General features: G+C 31.5%; 2 protein-coding genes across 2 annotated transcripts; both read left to right on the forward strand.

Annotated features, from left to right (window-relative positions):
• Positions 1-7,012: 7,012 nt before the first annotated feature.
• On the forward strand, positions 7,013-10,004 carry LOC106346925 (transcription factor MYB41). Its single transcript, XM_013786389.3, has 3 exons — positions 7,013-7,302; positions 8,333-8,462; positions 9,321-10,004. Exons 1-3 carry the CDS (start codon positions 7,170-7,172, stop codon positions 9,856-9,858), a joined length of 801 nt encoding a protein of 266 aa, XP_013641843.1. The 5' UTR covers positions 7,013-7,169; the 3' UTR covers positions 9,859-10,004.
• Positions 10,005-15,604: 5,600 nt separating this feature from the next.
• LOC106423218 lies at positions 15,605-18,114 on the forward strand. Its single transcript, XM_022692915.2, has 4 exons — positions 15,605-15,744; positions 15,828-16,568; positions 16,647-16,986; positions 17,071-18,114. Exons 1-4 carry the CDS (start codon positions 15,740-15,742, stop codon positions 18,112-18,114), a joined length of 2,130 nt encoding a protein of 709 aa, XP_022548636.2. The 5' UTR covers positions 15,605-15,739.
• The last annotated feature ends 288 nt before the right edge of the window (positions 18,115-18,402 follow it).

An 18,402-nucleotide genomic window follows, 5' to 3' on the forward strand; every position in this document is an offset into this window, starting at 1 on the left:
CAAATTTATTTTCAAAAGTATAACTTTCCTAAATTTCTTGTTGGAATTGCTCTTAGTTTTTATCCTTTTATCCTTTGTGACTTTACATTTTTTTTTTTTCAACAACTTTAAAACATAACATTATGTTTAAAAATAATAAATCCACAAAAAATTACACATTCCAAATGTGTTATCTGGATAGCGTATTAACTAGTTAATCATTGAACTTTACTATATAGTAAATTGTTTGATATGGATTAACAGATAAATAATTACTTGAAACGTTTGTGTGTACTAACTAGTTAATCATTGAGTTTATTTCTAGTGAATTGTTTGAAAATGGATTAATAGATAAACCAGTATTTGAAATTGTGCTTTGTTCTTTTGTTTATTTATGTTTTTTTTGTTGTACTTAATTCTAAACATCACACGATTACGGGTTGTAGTATTACTGTTACAACGGTTGAGTTTAATTATCATGATTTTGTTTTTGGAAACTAGGTGTGTTGTCTATATGGTACATGAATTTCAAATTAATATACAAAACTATTTAATAATTTATATTAAATTTAAAGTTTCATTTAAGAACTTATTTTTTAAAAACTTACTAGATTTTGACCCGTGCAACCGCACGGGTGTTTGTTTTCATTTTTCTATACATAAATTATTGTTTTAGAACATAAGTGGTATATATTTTTAATGTTAATCATATATTTAAATATTTATATAACTATTTCAAATATAATAATTTTATAATTTACATGTTATAATTAATTAATTGTTTAAACCTTATGTATTTACCACTTCTTATTATATATTTATCTTATTGTATTTGCATTTAGTTATTAAGAAAATTAATATATTCATGAGAAAATATATTTAAAAAATATTTTGCATTTAATTATGCTAAATTCTGACCCGTATTTCAAAACTGGATTTCTTTTTACCAATATTTTTATGCTTAATCATTTTAGATAATTTATTATTGTATATATAAAAGTGTAAGATATATTAATTTTTAGACATGTATTATATGGTTTGTTAATTTTAAGTCGTTCTATCATCATATTATATTTTAAATAAATAGTTTATATTTATGAAATAAATTTATAAATTATCAATTGAATATAATTTTATCATATTTATTTTAGTATAATAATTATATTTTAACATGATCATGATTATAAAATAGATATATAGGATATAATTTATTTATTTTCATTTCTAAACGATAACTTAAAATACATTAAGTTATTGTTTAATATTACACAGATTTATTAGATTTTTTAAATATAATATATAAATTATATTATATTTAAAATGAAATATATTATGATTAAAGTAGTTACAAGATTTTATATTTATTAACTTTAAATAAATGCATGTTAATTTTTATACATGTATTATATAGTTTGACAATGTTACCCCATCTTACCAACATATAGATTTTTTTTTTTGAACATAATATATTTATAATTACGAAATAAAATATATAAATATATAAATTTAATACAATTTTATTATATTTAGCTCAATATAATAATTTTAATTAATATGATTGATTATGATTATAATAACTAAAATATCATAGATTTTTTATTTTTCATTTTATATAACTGATATATAATGTTAATAATATTTTTTAAGCTAATTTCGAAATTAGTGAAAATATTTAAATATAATTTCAAAAATGAAGATCTTGTAAAAATCTTTTTAAACAGATTTGTTAGAATTTTAAAATAAATATATCTTATATTTAAAATATAAAGATATCAAAAGATACTATGATTAAAATATTTTAAAAATTATATTTATTATTAGTCTGAATTAAAATATAGTATGAATTTTTATGTATAGGTCCATTAGGTCCATTTTTAAAAAAATCACACATGAATCAAGGTTGTGACTTCTGTTTTAATATATAAGATACATTATGCGAAATAATTCATTATTCAAAATATAAATGTTATATATAATAAAATAAATTTCAATTAGAAGATTTTTTTAAAAAATGTTACTTTCACAATTTGATCTCAAATTGGGTTTACCTTTTTAATTACATGTGTGTGTACGTTAAGAGGCATTCAAAATTATTATCTTTGGTATTTCATCATAATCTAGGGAAACTAAAACATATTACAAACACTAGAAATTTTTTCCGCGCTTCGCGCGGATTGTATCTTATAAATTTATTTTATTTGTAATATTATTTGTCGTTTTTTCTTTTACATTAACTTCTTATTTTTTCAATGTTATTTTTCTTAATTTAAATTTATATGTTTATAATTTTTCATTTTTCTTGTTAAAAATAGAGAACTATATTTTTTATAGATGGTTTTTTTGTATGTGACATAAACTTTTTGAAATTTTAAAATAATGTTATATATAGTACGATTAACACATTAAAGAAGAGAAACATATTCAGACACATTTTACGCATGTTTTATATGCATAATTTAAACATTATATATGTATATATTATAAGTTTGAAACATGTAAATGCTTTCTAAAGCTAAATACTTGTTCTGAGTTTACATAACTATATCGAAAGTTTTATCTTTTTTTAAATTCAAATCACAGAAAAAAATATCGAAAAGTCAGTATAGATGAGTTTTTTGGGCTTTTAAATCAACACTGAAAAATTACATGAATCAGATAACAACAGTTTTATAAAGAACTGGATAAAATTTGACCGAGCCAAAGATTTTCACACAATATGTTCTTTCTTCTTCAAATTGCAAAGAGCTATAGGCACAAGAAAAAAAATCATAACTTTTGTTTTCATTTATATAACATTTTTTCTCCTTTAACACACGGAGTTTATTACACTGTTATAAGCAATGGAGAACTCTATTCATATAAGATTCACATCTATGCATTTTGACAAAGAAGAATTTTAGCCATCTTTAGTTTCAGAATGGACCAACTTCAGTCATATACACTATATTTTCTTTATGATTCAATCTTACGATTTTAATATATGTGCAGATTTCCATGTGAAAAAGCATGCACGCCATCTATCATTCAACCTATTACTTTTTCCAAAGTAAACACTATAATCCTTGTTTGGTTAGCTCCACAAATTAATCTCTTTGGATCAGTTTACTAAAAAATATATACTAATGTCAGAAAAGAATATAAACACTATCAACAACAAATATTGGCACAAGACTATTTGGTTCAAGGAACATATTCTACATAATGCGTTTATATCATGGCTGGCTTTGCGGAGAAGACTGCCAACCAAGGATCGCTTGAGGCGTTGGAGGTTAAATGTCTCAGGAACGTGTGTCCTTTGTAATCTGGAAATAGAGACTCACTATCATCTCTTCTTTGAGTGATCTTTCTCTCGCTTGATATGGGAGCCTTTTGCTGCTGAAGTTTGGATTTCTCCTCCTCCTCTGATCTACACTCTATTGCAGCCTGGATCAATCAACCTCGCGTCAACGCAGATACGCATGCTACTCCCAGTCATCAAGCTCTACTTTCAGTCAGCCATCTACCTGTTGTGGAAAGAGCGTAATGCTCGTGTGTTCACAGCTGTCTCCTCACCTTCATCAGTCATCCTTGTCTCTCTCGACCGTATGATGCGTGACCGTCTCCTCTCTTACCCGGCAAGTTCTTCCTTCTCCTCTTCTTTACTTCTTTTTATCTTTCTTGTATAAGACTTCCTTAAGACTTTTTTTACCTTGAGTTGTTGTTGGTTGTTTTTGTTTCCTTGCTGTAATAAGTTGTTTAAAAACAACAGTAAACCTTTCAAAAAATGATAATCTTAACATCTTACCAAAAAAAAACAACAAATATTGACTTATTTATGTGAATATGTATTTTATTTTAAATCATTATAGTGGACGAAGAAAGCACCATAATTTGTACAACAAATTTTTCTTAGATTCACGTCATCATACTCACCATTTTACCATTTTAATTATATAATTTTACATGAGCTTCTTCACCCTCCCCGGTTATTTTCTCTTAATTTATAACTACAATATAAAGTTATAAACTATATATATTATAAATTAATAATTTATTTACCCTTGAAGTCTAACGATTAAAAATAGAACATAATTCAATAGATATATGATTCTATTAATAAATTAGTAGTTACAAATTTGAAATTTCTAGAAATATCAAAAGTTGTATGTTAGTTAATTATCTTTTAAATGACATTTATTTCTAATTCTTTTTGGATGAGAATATTTTGGCTGAGGTGGATAGTCTCAAAAACCTTGAATTTAGTTCCTTTTATATAGTAGGATATTTATGAGTACAAAACAAAGAGTAAAACTTTTATCAAAAAAAAAAAGAGAGTAACATTTTGTAGTGATTTAGAAAATCATGTTAAAGGTGATATATGACGACATTTCATAACTTGTGCTTAATAAAAACATTATTCTAATTACATTTGAGATATTATATAAGAGTATATTAGAAAAATGATTATCAGTTATATGAACATAAAGACAATTATAATATATTGAAAACCACACAAAATATATGAATTGCATAACAACATGAATTAACTAATATGTGTTATATTTTGAATATAATAAATATAATTCTAATATCAGAAAATGTGGCAAATTTATATTTTGGCATCATTTAGTGAAATATTCTTTGAAAACAAATCACATTATAACACATATCCACATGATCAAAAATAAAATGAACACACTTATATCCAAATTGTTCAGAGATTTACGGTATTACCAAACCAGTAGTTTATGTACCGTTTAATTATCAGTAGACAATAACATATACTTTAAAGTCTTAAATGCTGCAGTAGAAATATATAGTAATTCTCTTGAAATAATCAATTTTGTTAACCATAAATATAGGAGTGGTATAGAATTGTAAATAAGTTCAAAAGATAAGGGCATAATCATATTATGAATTTTGCTTTAATAGTAAAGATAAATGTAAGATGACATTGTCGGACGGAGTTAACATGTGATATATGGAGATTTTGTTCCTTCAAATGTCATTTTGGAAGTCGCATCCTACCGCATTAACATTAGTCAGAGTATTTCAATTAAGAGGTTTCCATCTAGGTTTCTCACTATTTAAAAAAGAACATGATAAGAAGAGGAAAACAAGGAATGAAAATAGTAGTATTAAGATGTCCATGAAATATCTATTAAACATTTGTCCTTTTATGAATAGGTTCAAATTATATTTTAAATTAAATTTTATCAATATATTATATTTAAACTTTACTTTTGTTTGACAATCTTGTAAATTTCTAGAAGATGAAGATGATCTCTTAGAAAAGAAAGAGTTATTCTTGGGTCCACCCCCTAGGGTGAACCTCTAGGTTCACCAACCAATAGGATTTCATTATTTCAAATTCGATATCTTTTAAAAAAGGAAACAAAATATTGTCAAGATATATTATATTTTTAAAATAAAAAGGTTAAAAAAAATTAGAAAAAAATAGTAGTTAGAGAAAAACGAATTTAAAAAATAATAATATTTTTATCGTCGTCAGCAAAACACTAAACCCTAAATCCTAATTCCTAAACCCTAAATCATAAACCCTATAAACCCTTGGGCAAACTCTAAACCCTTGGATATACTCTAAATCAAAAACACTAAATCTTAAAACCCTAAATCCTAAACCCTTGAGTGTTTAGTGTTTTTGATTTGAAGTTTAGAATTTATCCAAGGGTTTAAGGTTTACCCAAGGGTTTAGGATTTAGGGTTTAGGGATTAGGGATTAGGATTTAGGGTTTAGTATTTTGTTGAGAATGTTAAAAAATTTTTTTTTTAATTACTACTTTTTTAATTTATTTATTTTAACCTTTTTATTTTAAAAATATAATATAACTTATAGTTTGAGAAAATATTTTGTTTCCTTTTTTTAAAAGATTTCGAATATAAAATAAAACAATTCTATTGGTTGGTGAACCTAGAGGTTCACCCTAGGGAGTGAACCCAAGAATAAGTCGAAAAGAAATGATTTACTTTCCAAATTTTTTTTGGACCAATCAGAATCAACATGGGTAATAAACAGTCCGTTTTGTGATGATGAAAGTGACAATTGCAATTCTGGATCTCATTCATAGACCATAGTGGTCTGGGATCCAACATATTATTTGGTGGTAATGTTATGACAGCAAATCTACATGTGGAATAGAAGGTTGAACTCTTTGACCAACAATTCATACCATTACGGATCTTGATCCCAGGAGATGGAAATGAGTCAAATGACTCTTTGAGGCATTATCTCCTTATTTCTGGTGGTCTGCAAGATGATGGCGCAAGGCCATGGTTGTAGCTACCTCCCTATTATCCGTCTATTACATTTCCTCTTTCTCGTTGAGTATGTACGGGAGTATTCATAATAATGAAGTTTGGTTAGGTTCCGGTCAGGTCAAATGTCTTGTCTTTTCTTCTTGGCATGTGTCGGAGAAATTGATTACTGTTCGCTATTGTAAATTTTGGCGATTTTGTAGAGCGCTAGGTAAGGGAACATGCTTCGTGTCATTAAGTTTTGATACTGCAGTTCTGTATTGGTTTAGTATTGCCAAAACAAGGATCGTCATATAGAGCTCCAGAATAACATGGATATAGATTCCCAAACCGTTGCTTGTTGAACTTTCTTTTGTCACTGAAAGTTATTCTACTATTAAATGTTCTCATATCATGGTTTGATTTAAATTACAAAACACCTCTAACAATTTCTGTCATGTTTGGTTTTAAAAATCACGAACGGGTTTCTTTATCATTTCATCAATTCTATATATACTGTTTTATTAATTTTATATAGCTTCTGTTGTTCGATTATATTCGGTTTCTTATCGTTAAACCTAAGATTTGTAAATTATTAAAAGTTTGATTCTTACACTTAATTTTAGCAAGAAGTGAGCACGTAACTATAAGTACATTGGTTTAGCAGATAACTAGTAACTGTCTACTATAAAACCAAATAAGTGAGCACGCACCTTTTACTGTTTTGAAAAATACTATACAAAAAATAATTAGCAAATAAAATATTCATATAAAACAAAAGATGAGGGATATTTATAGAGTAGCTACAACTCTTATTTCATTCAAGAGACCATTCTAAAATAAGTGAAAGTATCAGGGAGATCAGCCCTCAGTTTTTCCATATGAGTCAGTAAGCTATTGCCCTGTCATAAGGTGAATATTACGTGGCGGTATAGACTTGGCCGGGCTGAGAGATTATGGGCAGAGCGACATGGTTCGATGCCGACGGGACGAAGAGAGGAGGATGGACGGACGAGGAAGACCAAAAACTCGTCGCTTATATCAACGAATACGGCATCGGCGACTGGCGTTTTCTCCCTCGCAAAGCTGGTAGTTATCTGTATATTACCCTATACAGCTATATGATTGTTTTTTGTTTAGTACTATAAACACCAAAACATAAACACCAAAACATGTTTCGTAGGAGGAGCTAGCGGAAAAATTGTCGCGTCGTTTTTATCTAACTCCACCACAAACATGATAGATTTTTGTAAATAGTGACAAAATGAAATTAATACTCACTTTATTGTGTCATAATCGTAACCAAACTGAAATTAAGTGATAAACTAAGAAACTTTTAATCAGAAGGATTTTTTGATACTTTTGGCTAAATCACCAATGGAACAAAAATTTACTCTATATTTGACACTAAAATAGAGTGAAATGTAGAGTAACTCTATTATAGAGTGAATCATTAGACCATCTCCAATGGTTTATTTTATTTTTTTCTAAAATAGAGTAACTCTATAATAGAGTTGGATGTTGCTCCAATGATACTCTATTTTACAGTGAAAAATAGAATGATGAACAAAAAATAAAAAAATTACTCTATATATAGAGTAAAAAATAGGTTTACACTATTATAGAGTAGAAAATATAGTATCATTAGAGTATTTTTACTCTAAATTCTATTTTAGAGGGAGAAATAGAGTGAAGTTGTAGATGTCCTTAGAACAAATTGAACTCTATAATAGAGTTATTATATTTTAGTGTAAAATATAGAGTAAATTTTTTGTACAATTGAAAATGGTATAAGATAAGACAAAGTAAAATAGAGTGTAAAACGTAAAATAAGGGGATACTTTACGTGTTTGACCAAAAAAAGGGGATACTTTACGTATTAATCATTGCCTATAACTTTTTATCATTATGGTAATTTTCTTGTAAATACGTGAATGTGTTTTCCGTATATATTGCAGATATGCATAGAAAAGTAATATGTTCCTGACGATATCAGTCATTTTTAGACATAATTTTACAAAGGTTTAAATCACAGTATTCCTAAAGCAAAAAAAAAAAAAATCACAATATTAAACTGCTAAAATAATTTATGTTTTAATCTTATTGGTGATGAAAAAAGGTTTGCAGAGATGTGGAAAGAGCTGCAGATTGAGATGGCTTAACTATCTAAGGCCTGGGGTCAAGAAAGGCAAATTCACTCCTGAAGAAGAAGAAGCTATTATCAATTTCCAGTCTGTTCTCGGGAACAGGTATATTAATAAATTAATCATATAAAACCGATTTGTCATAGTCACAGTTTCATGCTAATATTATGTATATAAAAGCTATAATGTAATATTAAAGCATATGTATGTACATGTATATTCAAGACACCAACTGTAAAAATTAATTGTTGTGAGAGACAATCGCCTTGTGGATTGGTGGTATACGGATACAGCTATTAGGGCACAGCTTATATTCAAGACACTGGCACCAATCGTAAGAATTAAATGTTGTGAGAACAAATATCAATTATGATTATATTTTTAACACACGTAAATTAGATATTACAGCATAATGGTACTACAATTTTCATCCAACTATTATTTTGAATATTTAATTATTATTTAGCAACCGTAAGTTACTCAAATGAGAACTACATATTTTATAAAGATTTTAAAGATATTTTTTTTATTTATCTAAGTCAGATATATATTGAGTGAATTGATTAAAAACCACAAAGAAGTATGAGAGAGAAGCGATGTAAACTAAATAAAAACTAACTGATCAATAAAATCATTATTTTTGATAAATGTTAAGTAGGTTTCTAAACATCATCAATATGTTAATATTTTAATTAATTCAATTATTTGATTAAAATTTAATATTTTGATAGAAATATACTATTTTAAAGGATAAATGGTTTATGAGTTTTTCAGCTTTTTGAGAGTTTTTTCAGTGAGAAACTATTCTCTTGTCTTTTTCTATCATAACTTTCATTTTCTTAATTGTTATAGTGAAAAACTATTGTACAAAACTGCCGATGTTAATGTTCCAATATGGTAGATAATTCTCAATGCTTTTTTTGTTAAAGAAATTTAGGTTGAACTAAAAAGAATCTGTTGTAGATGGGCTGCCATAGCACAGCAGATGCCGGGTCGATCAGACAACGACATCAAAAACCATTGGAACTCTTGTCTCAAGAAAAGGCTCGAGAGAAACGGAATCGACCAAATGACCCACCAACCAATCATTAACCTCGCCGTCAAAACACCGTCGTTCAACATAGATTGCGGCAACTCTTCCTCCTCGATGGTGAGTCCATCTCCGTCTTTCTCCTCCTCCGGCTCAGCCAGTCTCCTTAACAGGCTTGCCACGGGTATCTCATCTAGAGAACACGGTGTCGACAGGATCAAGAATATCTTGTCGGATCCGAGAACGCCAATCATTACTACTCAAGAAGAAGAGTTTGAAGAGCCAAACAAGGATCATGGGAAGGCTTTAGCAGGTGATGATCAGGAAGATGATTTTCTGATGTGGGACGAGGAAAATATGAGGCATTTTATGGATGAGATTGGTCAAATGGACTTTGAAACTAACGGAGTCTATAACCCTAGTTCGTCATCACCGTATGGTGTCTATGAGACTGGCCTACTTGATGACTGACCTACTTGATGATCATTTCGTTTGCTTAATAAATGGTTAAATATGAGAGACGATCGTTTATGTATTTACTTACCACATTTTATTCTTTTGCACGTTGCGACAAAGAATAATGCTAATCTACCGACCAGGAGAATAATTTCTTTAAAGTTATGTGTCTCGGTTTAATTAACATTAGTATAAAAGATGGGTGCAGTGAAACAAAATAAGAAATTTATGATTTGTGATGATTTTCTGCTAATCGGGCAATTACTTATTTGAATTTAATCATGAAGAAAATCTTATGTAATTTTTCTTTATGAGTTAACAAGCAATTTGTCTGTATCAGTTGTGAAAAAGGGAACAAGTAGCAAACTATTTTTTTCTTTAATAAAATAAAATATATGTTGATAATTCAGTCTCATGCATTCTTATCTCCTTTTATAGAGTAGGTGTTTTAACAAGAAAAAACAAAAGACAATAATAAATTTGTGATAATTGCTTTTTTCTTCTGCTTTTGTTTTGGTCCACACACTGCTTTTGGAGTTTAGGTTTTTATGTAACTTTATGTAATATTTACGAAGTTGTATTTTTATTTGGCTATGATCCATTTATAGACTAAAAATGGCAATATTTCATTATTTATGAAATAAATCTGTGTAGTTTTTGCAAGGGAGCGCACTTATTTATCGTTGTATACATCCTAATTTTATAGAAAATATACATTATATTCTCTTTACTTTTATTAACATTAGCATGATTGTTCTTTAAATTATAAAAAATAATATTAGCACGACCCCTTACAGACGGTTTAAAATCAAGAAATATTGGCAAAGAAAATCAAGATATATCGGCAACGCCGTGAGTTCTGTGACATTGTTGTATGTGCCGAAATGTCTATATCATACATCGTGGCATAGTGCGGTCCAAACCGACGTGTCAGGACCACATGTAAAACGAAGTTGTCATATAGCCACGTGAAAAACGGACCGACCTCTCTATCAACTACGTTTTTAATTTAGTCATGTGATAGTTATGCGCCTACTTAATTATTGTGTTACATTATTGAAAGCATACATTTTTTTGAATTTGTTGATTATTTGATAAATTGACTCGAGTTTGTTGTTGTTAGAAAGAAAATAATTGAGTAGAGTAAAGACAAATATATATTGTATAGTCATTATTTATATGATGTTTTTTTTTAACTTTAAATTTATTTATATGATGTTTTTTTTGAGAAAGGGCTTTATGATGTTGTATAGTCGAATCTCAGTTTTCGTTTGTAATTCGAACAGCTTTAGTTGGTATAAGAAAACTTTTTGTGCCCCATATGCTAAAGAAGTTTCGTAGTCTACCCGTGATTACAATCATAATGCCAATTTTTTTAGACGTCGTTGCATTATATCTTTCATCTTTCATTTCGATGAGACAAGATGAGCAGACTCTTTCTTAAATTGTAACAATAAACTAATCAATGTAAAATATAAAGTGATACGGTCTTAACATGGTTATATGAAAAACACACTATATAAAATATGAATAATATAAGTTTCAAGAAAATATGAATAATATAAAATATGAATTATTCAAAAGAATGACGTGAAATAACATTACAAAAACATTAGAAAAACATTAGAAAAAAATAACATCAGAATAATAATTATTATATGTAGAAGTTAAATTTAATAGTTGTCTAGTTATATATTATGATAATATTTTAGCTAAAATAATCTTTTAATATATGTCTATATAATTAGATAAATTAAATTCATCATTAATTTCATTTTTTAAATTATCTATATAGAATATAAAAAAATTAACAAAATTTTCTAACTACAATACAATTAAAATGTGTGGTTCCTACATAGAAAAGAGTTTGAAGTGAGTTAAAAAAATTAATTTGTGTTTCGTATTTGTATTTTTAGTATCACATCATCATTTAGCTATCATATCTATAAAAAAATTTAATAATATTATTTCCATTGGCTGCTGCTGGAACACGTTGCACAGAATCTTTTGTTTAATCAACTAAGCTCATTAATTAATGTAAAAAACATATTTTGAGAACAATCACAAGCAAACTGGATACGAATCTGAAGTTTTGTTGCATCGAACGGATGAAATTATTTGTGGTCCCGATATCAAAAAGTTGTATACACTGTAGATGGCGAGTTGATTATTGTTATCGACCAATCCCATCCCTAGGTTTATAGTTGGCCTTTGAGGATTGTGAAGATCATACCGTGTAGGAATTCTCGTTTAAACAAGGAACCGAAGATCCGAGCTAGAATCCTAACTAAAATATCTAAAATTGGAATTGGATCCGAACCCTCAAATATCCGAACGGTTCTTATATTTCTATATTCAAAATAAACAAATAGAATTAGAACCGAATAGAAAACCAAAAATACATGAATATAAAAATATTAATTACATATATAACATATATATATATGATCTATGAGGTTTGACCAATGATTCATCAATGCTTTTACACAAGGAAGTCTAGGTTTCGATTCCTAGAGAAAGCATAATTATGCGAATTAATGGAGAAACGACTTGCAAGAGATATGCAACATGGCACAAGGAGTACTGTCAAGGGTGAATCCGATAGGGCGGCTCATGTGATGCAGTCAGACGTGAATCTTCATAAGACAGGTAGAATTATCGGCTGTAGAATTGTCTGTAATATTTCTCCGAGTTTATAATAACATAATATATTCATCGCTAAAAAAACCACACATATATATATAGATATATAATTTAAAAGTCCACCAAAAATATTTGAATTATCCGAAAGTATCATGATACTTTTATTCGAAATATCCAAAATAATCCAGTATTTTTATCCAGATTATCTTAATTATTCGATATTTTATCTGAAATATCTGATAATTACCTGAATTATCCGAATGACCCAACACAATCGAACTGAAACCAAATGGTACCGAATATTTTTATTCATTGGTTCATAAATTTACTATCTGAAACATAATAAACTCGAAACTATTTGAACCGAACCTAAACCGAAAATATGTCATGAAAATGAATCCTCTATCCCATTATCAAAAATATCCAATATCTGAAATATATTAACCGAACTAATACTAAAAAAATCAAAGTCCCATGCCTAGTAGAAATTACTGAAATGAAAAACTTTTAAAAGAAAACAAAAAATTGAAGAGATATCAAAGCGGCTTAGTGGTTCCTTGAAATTCTCACAGGCGACTGCCTGGTCTCAGTCTATCGACGTGGTGGTACTATACCTTTGCAAATAAATCATTCGGGATTTCCTAGATATGAAACCTTTTAAGGTGGAATTAGTCACTATAAAAAATTTACCAACAATATCAAGGTGGCCTAGTTTCTTGAGATTCTCAAAGACGACTGGCAGTGGTCGCATGTTCGATATTATGTCGGCGCGGTGATACTATACCTCTTAAATAAATCCTTCGGGATTTTCTGGATATGAAACCTTTCGGGGTGGAGTTAGTCACTATAAAATGTTTACCCAAAACAATTTTATATTGACAATATAGTAGGACTATATCAAAGTCGCTTCTCTCTCTAAATATCATCTCGTTTCTCTCTAAGAATTTAATATAAAAAAAACTTCTTTTCTTAGCGACCGCTGTGTCCCTTTAGATGGTCGCCGGAGCTCTGGTTGTGTTTTTTTCTTCCGCTACTCCTCCCTTCCATCTCTTTGTTCATCTCTGTACCCTCTCCTTTGACAAGGGTGGAGTTCAGTTGAGGTGGTCTCCGTTTTCAGATCCGGTGGTTCCGGTTCAATCTGGAGCGTGCTTGGCGGTGTCGGTGGAGTTAGATGATGACCATTTTCTATGCTAGTCTCGTCTCCGGTCCGGTAAGGGATTTTCTGCTTGAAGCATTTTTCCCTTTCCTCAGCCGAGGCTCTTCGAGCAGGTGGCGCGTAAGTCATCGATTAATCTCCCATGGTTCCGTCTCCGGTGTAGTGTGGTGCGTGGATATGTGGTGACGGTTCTTCAGGCGAGATTGGAGTTTGTGGGTCCAGATCTCAAGTCTTTCCTTCTCTTTTTTGGGTCCTCCGGTGGTCTACGGTGGTAGCGCGTGGTGAATTTCCGCTAGTCGGTCGTTTTCTGATCTGGTGGTGCTCTGCTGAGCTTAGTTTTGGCGCGTGAAGAGTTCTTGACTTTCCTCAAAGCTGGTGTGAGATTGACAATATAGCGCTCCTCACCGTCCTTCTATGTCCTCTCGTTCTCTATGTGGTGGGTAGGCTTCTTTGGAAGCGGTCTTGTCCGATGGAAAAGCTTTGACGTGAGTTTGGCAATCGACCTTCAAGTTTCACTCTGACTGTCGTCACTCCAGAGGAGGTGTGCCCAGCCTGTCTTGCTGGCCTATATGGGCAGTAGGTTAAACGAGTGTAACGGTCACGGGATGGTGTGGCGGAGCCAGCAATCTCTTGTTCTCACTTTTCCAACGTGGCATTGTCGGTGGTGGACTCCTTTTCAGGATGTCGATGAGGCGATGTTGGATGGTCTTGCGGTTTCTAGATGTGATTCTTCGAGGAGGCGTTGATGAGTGGACTCCCATAAGCTGTAGGTACGTTCGTTGCTTCAATATTTGAGGGTGCATTTCTCTTTGGCGACTCGTGGCAATGGGGGGCTCAGTCCGCTCAAGTTCGGTCTTTTCTGGTCTTGCTATGCTTTTGTGTAAGTCCCTCTGTTATTTTGAGGTTTTGTTTAATTTAATTTCTTGTATTTCCGCTATTTGTTCCTATGTATCCTTGTCAAAAATTAAAATGTTGGTATAATAAATTTTAACATTTTGCTAAAAATAAAAATAAAAGTGGAAGAACCCTCCAGATATTGCTCACCAGTCACCAGCTTCGAAAAAAAAGGATTTCCCTTGTGATTTACTAACCTGCGCCTTTTAAAACTATTGCTCGTGGTGGTTATTAGGACATATGGGCAGCCATGAGGTTAATACTAAAGAAGAAACATTACAATGTGTTGTTTAAGTTCTTTCCTTAAATAGTCCAAAGCTTACGTGAGCTTATTCTTTTTGGTCTGCTTCTTTTCTCTGCATTGCTTTATGCCACTTTATACCTTGGCATTGACGCAAGCTTGAAACCGGGATATGGTTCATACCTGAAAACCGATTGAAGAATCTGTAATTCAATTCACTCACACAAGACAAACAACTTCAGCTCAAGGAACACAAAGAAAGGAGCCATGAGAAAAGCTTGGACTAGATCGTCTAATAGCGTAGGTTGTCGTTTATGTAAGTAGAATCAAAACAATGGAATTGCTAAGAACCAAAGGACTTACCTCAAACAATCCATAGCCTAAAAAAAGCGTTTTTTTTTCAAAAAAAAAAAAAACAATCCATGGCTAAAAAAACTGCCTGGTCCAACATAACAGCTGAGATGCTAAACCAACCTCAGAAGCGACAGTCAAAATCGTTACAGTATATATCTACATAAGAAATACAAAAGTGGATGGTTGAATTAGGGAAAATGGTCAATTCCTCCATGAACTAACGACTTCCGATTTTTTAACACACAAACTTTAACGCCAAGCCAAAACCCACACGAACAACTTTATTTTTTGAATTACATACACGAACTTTTGATTTTAACCTAATTACCACAAACCGTAAACGGTGTTATGTTAGCCGTCAACGGTTTAATGACATGTTTGATTTGGTTTAGTTTCTCATATAATTGTGGTTAAACCAAACAAAAAATCACGTCATTTTGGTCTTCTTCTTTAATGGGAGATAAAATAAGAATTAGGTTTCACGACAAAAACAGAAAAGGGAGGGTAAAAAGATTTTCTGTAGAATGAGAGTGATTCTAATCGGTATTCTCATTAGCTAGAGACGTGTTTTTTGCAATTGGTGGACTGGGACCAAACAAAGCTCGAGAATGAGGTAAGTGAACTTTGGTTATCTCTGAAATTCTCAAAATCAGGTCGTTTTACTCTCCTTTTGATGGCCTGCTGTTTATTTTGCAGTAGCAACATATTTTTGGAGTGTGAAACAGAGAGAGACGAGGCAGGGATGGAAGAAAATGAAAGAGATGCAGAGAGATATGAGTATGAAATAGATACTGAGAGAGATAGGTCTCCATGTTATGAAGAAGCAAGAGTTGAGAGAAATGTGAGGGATTTTGTGGATGAAGATGTTGATTTGTTTGCTACACCTGTTGGCTCAGATGATGATCAAGATGGTAATGAAGGAGATGGCTACTTCACATACAAGAAAGGCAGTGGTGAGCTTCAGTTAAAACAAGCCTTTGATAGTTTACAGGCTTTCAAGCAAGCAATGGTAGATTATGTGTTAAAACATGGTTGGAATGTGAAGTATGTCCGTTGGGATAAAGACAAATCTGAACTCAAATGTGCTAGTGAAGCAGAAGAAGGAGAAGAAGCTTGTATGTGGAGGATATACTGCTCCTATGAAGCACCATTGCAAAAATGGATGGTTAAAGTGTATGTAAAGGATCACAGTTGCAGTAAAAGTGGGTACTCAAGGCTGATTACACAAGAAGTCATTGCCAAGTTGTTTAAAGATGATCTTAGAGACGACCCCAAGATAATGCCAAAGGAGATATTGGTTGATATTCAGAAGCGTTGGGAATTGACGGTGACCATAGATCAGTGTAGAAATGCAAAGACAAGGGCTTTAGAAATGATCAAAGAGGAGAATGATCAACAATTCTCAAGGCTTAGAGATTACCGGGTAGAGTTGTTAGAGTAAGTGTTTCATGTTTTGTATTTATAAATGTCATGTTTTGTCTTTATTTGAACTTAATATTTATTTGTTTTTACTAGGTCCAATGAGGATTCAACGGTAGAGCTCGAGACGTTCAACGGAGATGATGGTTCAGATGTTTTCTATAGATTTTACGTTTGCTTTGCTGCATTGAAGAAGACTTGGTATGCTCACTGTCGACCGATCTTTGGTCTTGATGCATGCTTCCTCAAGTGCACAACAAAGGGTCAGTTGTTAGCAGCTGTTGGCAGAGATGCAAATAACCAAATGTTTCCTATAGCGTGGGCTGTTGTTGACGTTGAGAGTGAAGACAATTGGGTTTGGTTTATTGAGAAATTGCAGACGGACCTGAATCTCCACGATGGTGAAGGCTTTACTATCATATCAGATAGACAAAAGGTAATAATATCAAAGTTTTTATTTATTTTCAGAGCTTATTTATGTTAGTATGAGGATAAAAACAAAGCTTTTCTTTATTTTCAGGGGTTACTTAATGCAGTATCAAATATCTTGCCAATGGTTGAGCACAGGATGTGTGCAAGACATATTTACGCAAACTTAAAGAAGAAACATCCACATAGAGCTGACATGAAAGGCAAATTCTGGAAGGTCGCCAAGAGCTACAACATGGCGCAGTATAACAAGAGGGTGGATGAAGTGAAGGCATATGACATGAGTGTATATGATTCGATGATGATGAAGAATCCCAAAAATTGCAGCCTCGCCTTCTTTACTCCATCCTCGACTTGTGATGATGTAAGCAACAACATATCTGAGTCTTTTAATCATGCGGTTGACCCTGCTAGATCAATGCCACTCGTGGAAATGTTGGAAACAATACGCAGAAGAGCTATGTTGCGCATTGAGGCAAGGAAGATGAAAGCAATGAATCACAGAGGGAAGTTCAGTCTAAAAGCAATGGAAAAAGTCAGCGAGGAGCAACGTAAAATACATCATTGCACTATATATCCTTGCGGATATGAAGTATTTGAAGTGAAAGAGAAAAACAGTTCATACAAAACGAAAATGGTTGATCGTACTTGCACTTGTCGAAAGTGGGAGATGTCGGGATTGCCTTGTCGTCATGCCCTAAAAATCATTTCTGCAAAGAAGCGTAAACAAGAAGATTATATGGCTGCTTGTTACCTCACCTCGACGTGGAGAAAGCAGTATGAAACACCAATTAAGGCTGTCCATGGAATAAACTTTTGGAAAAAAACAGGAGATGCAGAGATTATTCCACCACCAACAGAACCGGAATCATCAAGAGGAAGAAAGAAAATTCCTAAGCGGATAAAAGGAAGGAACGAGTCTCCAAGTAAGAAAAAGACTAAGGTTAGGAATGAGTCTCCTTCAAAGGTTTCAAGGGAGAGAAGGATCATTCATTGTGGCCGATGCGGAGAAGGTGGACATAACGCAAGGAAGTGCAAAAATATTGGAGTTCCAGTTCAAAGACCACCAAAGAAGAAGAATGTCACACAAGTAGAGGGATCAAATCAACCAACACAAAGTCAAGTGGTCGACTAACATACTTTATTGTTTCAGAATTAGGATGTATTTCAAATTGACTTATGGGTTATTTTGATCGTTTTAAGGTTTTTTATGTGCTGTCTTTTAGATTTTAATGTTTTTCTGGTATGATCTTTTTTTTTTGCGGTAATTATGTGTTGTGGTCTGTCTATGAATGGAAAATCTGAAGATAAACCATTCCCAAGCTCTCTTGTTGTAGAAACAGAGAAACCTGCGAGAGAGAAAACTACCGTGGAAGTTTAATATATTAAATCTGAGAACTTGAATAATATCTTTCTATATTCC

This window comes from Brassica napus, chromosome A6 (assembly GCF_020379485.1).
Source record: "Brassica napus cultivar Da-Ae chromosome A6, Da-Ae, whole genome shotgun sequence".
Taxonomy (NCBI): Eukaryota; Viridiplantae; Streptophyta; class Magnoliopsida; order Brassicales; family Brassicaceae; genus Brassica; species Brassica napus.

What these genes read in the sequence shown, in the direction of transcription:
- LOC106423218 (XM_022692915.2), top strand. An exon ending in TACCGGGTAGAGTTGTTAGA is followed by an intron (nt 16,569 to 16,646) that starts GTAAGTGTTTCA and finishes TGTTTTTACTAG; the next exon opens with GTCCAATGAGGATTCAACGG. An exon ending in TCATATCAGATAGACAAAAG is followed by an intron (nt 16,987 to 17,070) that starts GTAATAATATCA and finishes CTTTATTTTCAG; the next exon opens with GGGTTACTTAATGCAGTATC.
- LOC106346925 (XM_013786389.3), top strand. Translation starts at nt 7,170, where the DNA reads ATGGGCAGAGCGACATGGTTCGATGCCGACGGGACGAAGAGAGGAGGA. An exon ending in TTTTCTCCCTCGCAAAGCTG is followed by an intron (nt 7,303 to 8,332) that starts GTAGTTATCTGT and finishes TGATGAAAAAAG; the next exon opens with GTTTGCAGAGATGTGGAAAG. An exon ending in CAGTCTGTTCTCGGGAACAG is followed by an intron (nt 8,463 to 9,320) that starts GTATATTAATAA and finishes AATCTGTTGTAG; the next exon opens with ATGGGCTGCCATAGCACAGC.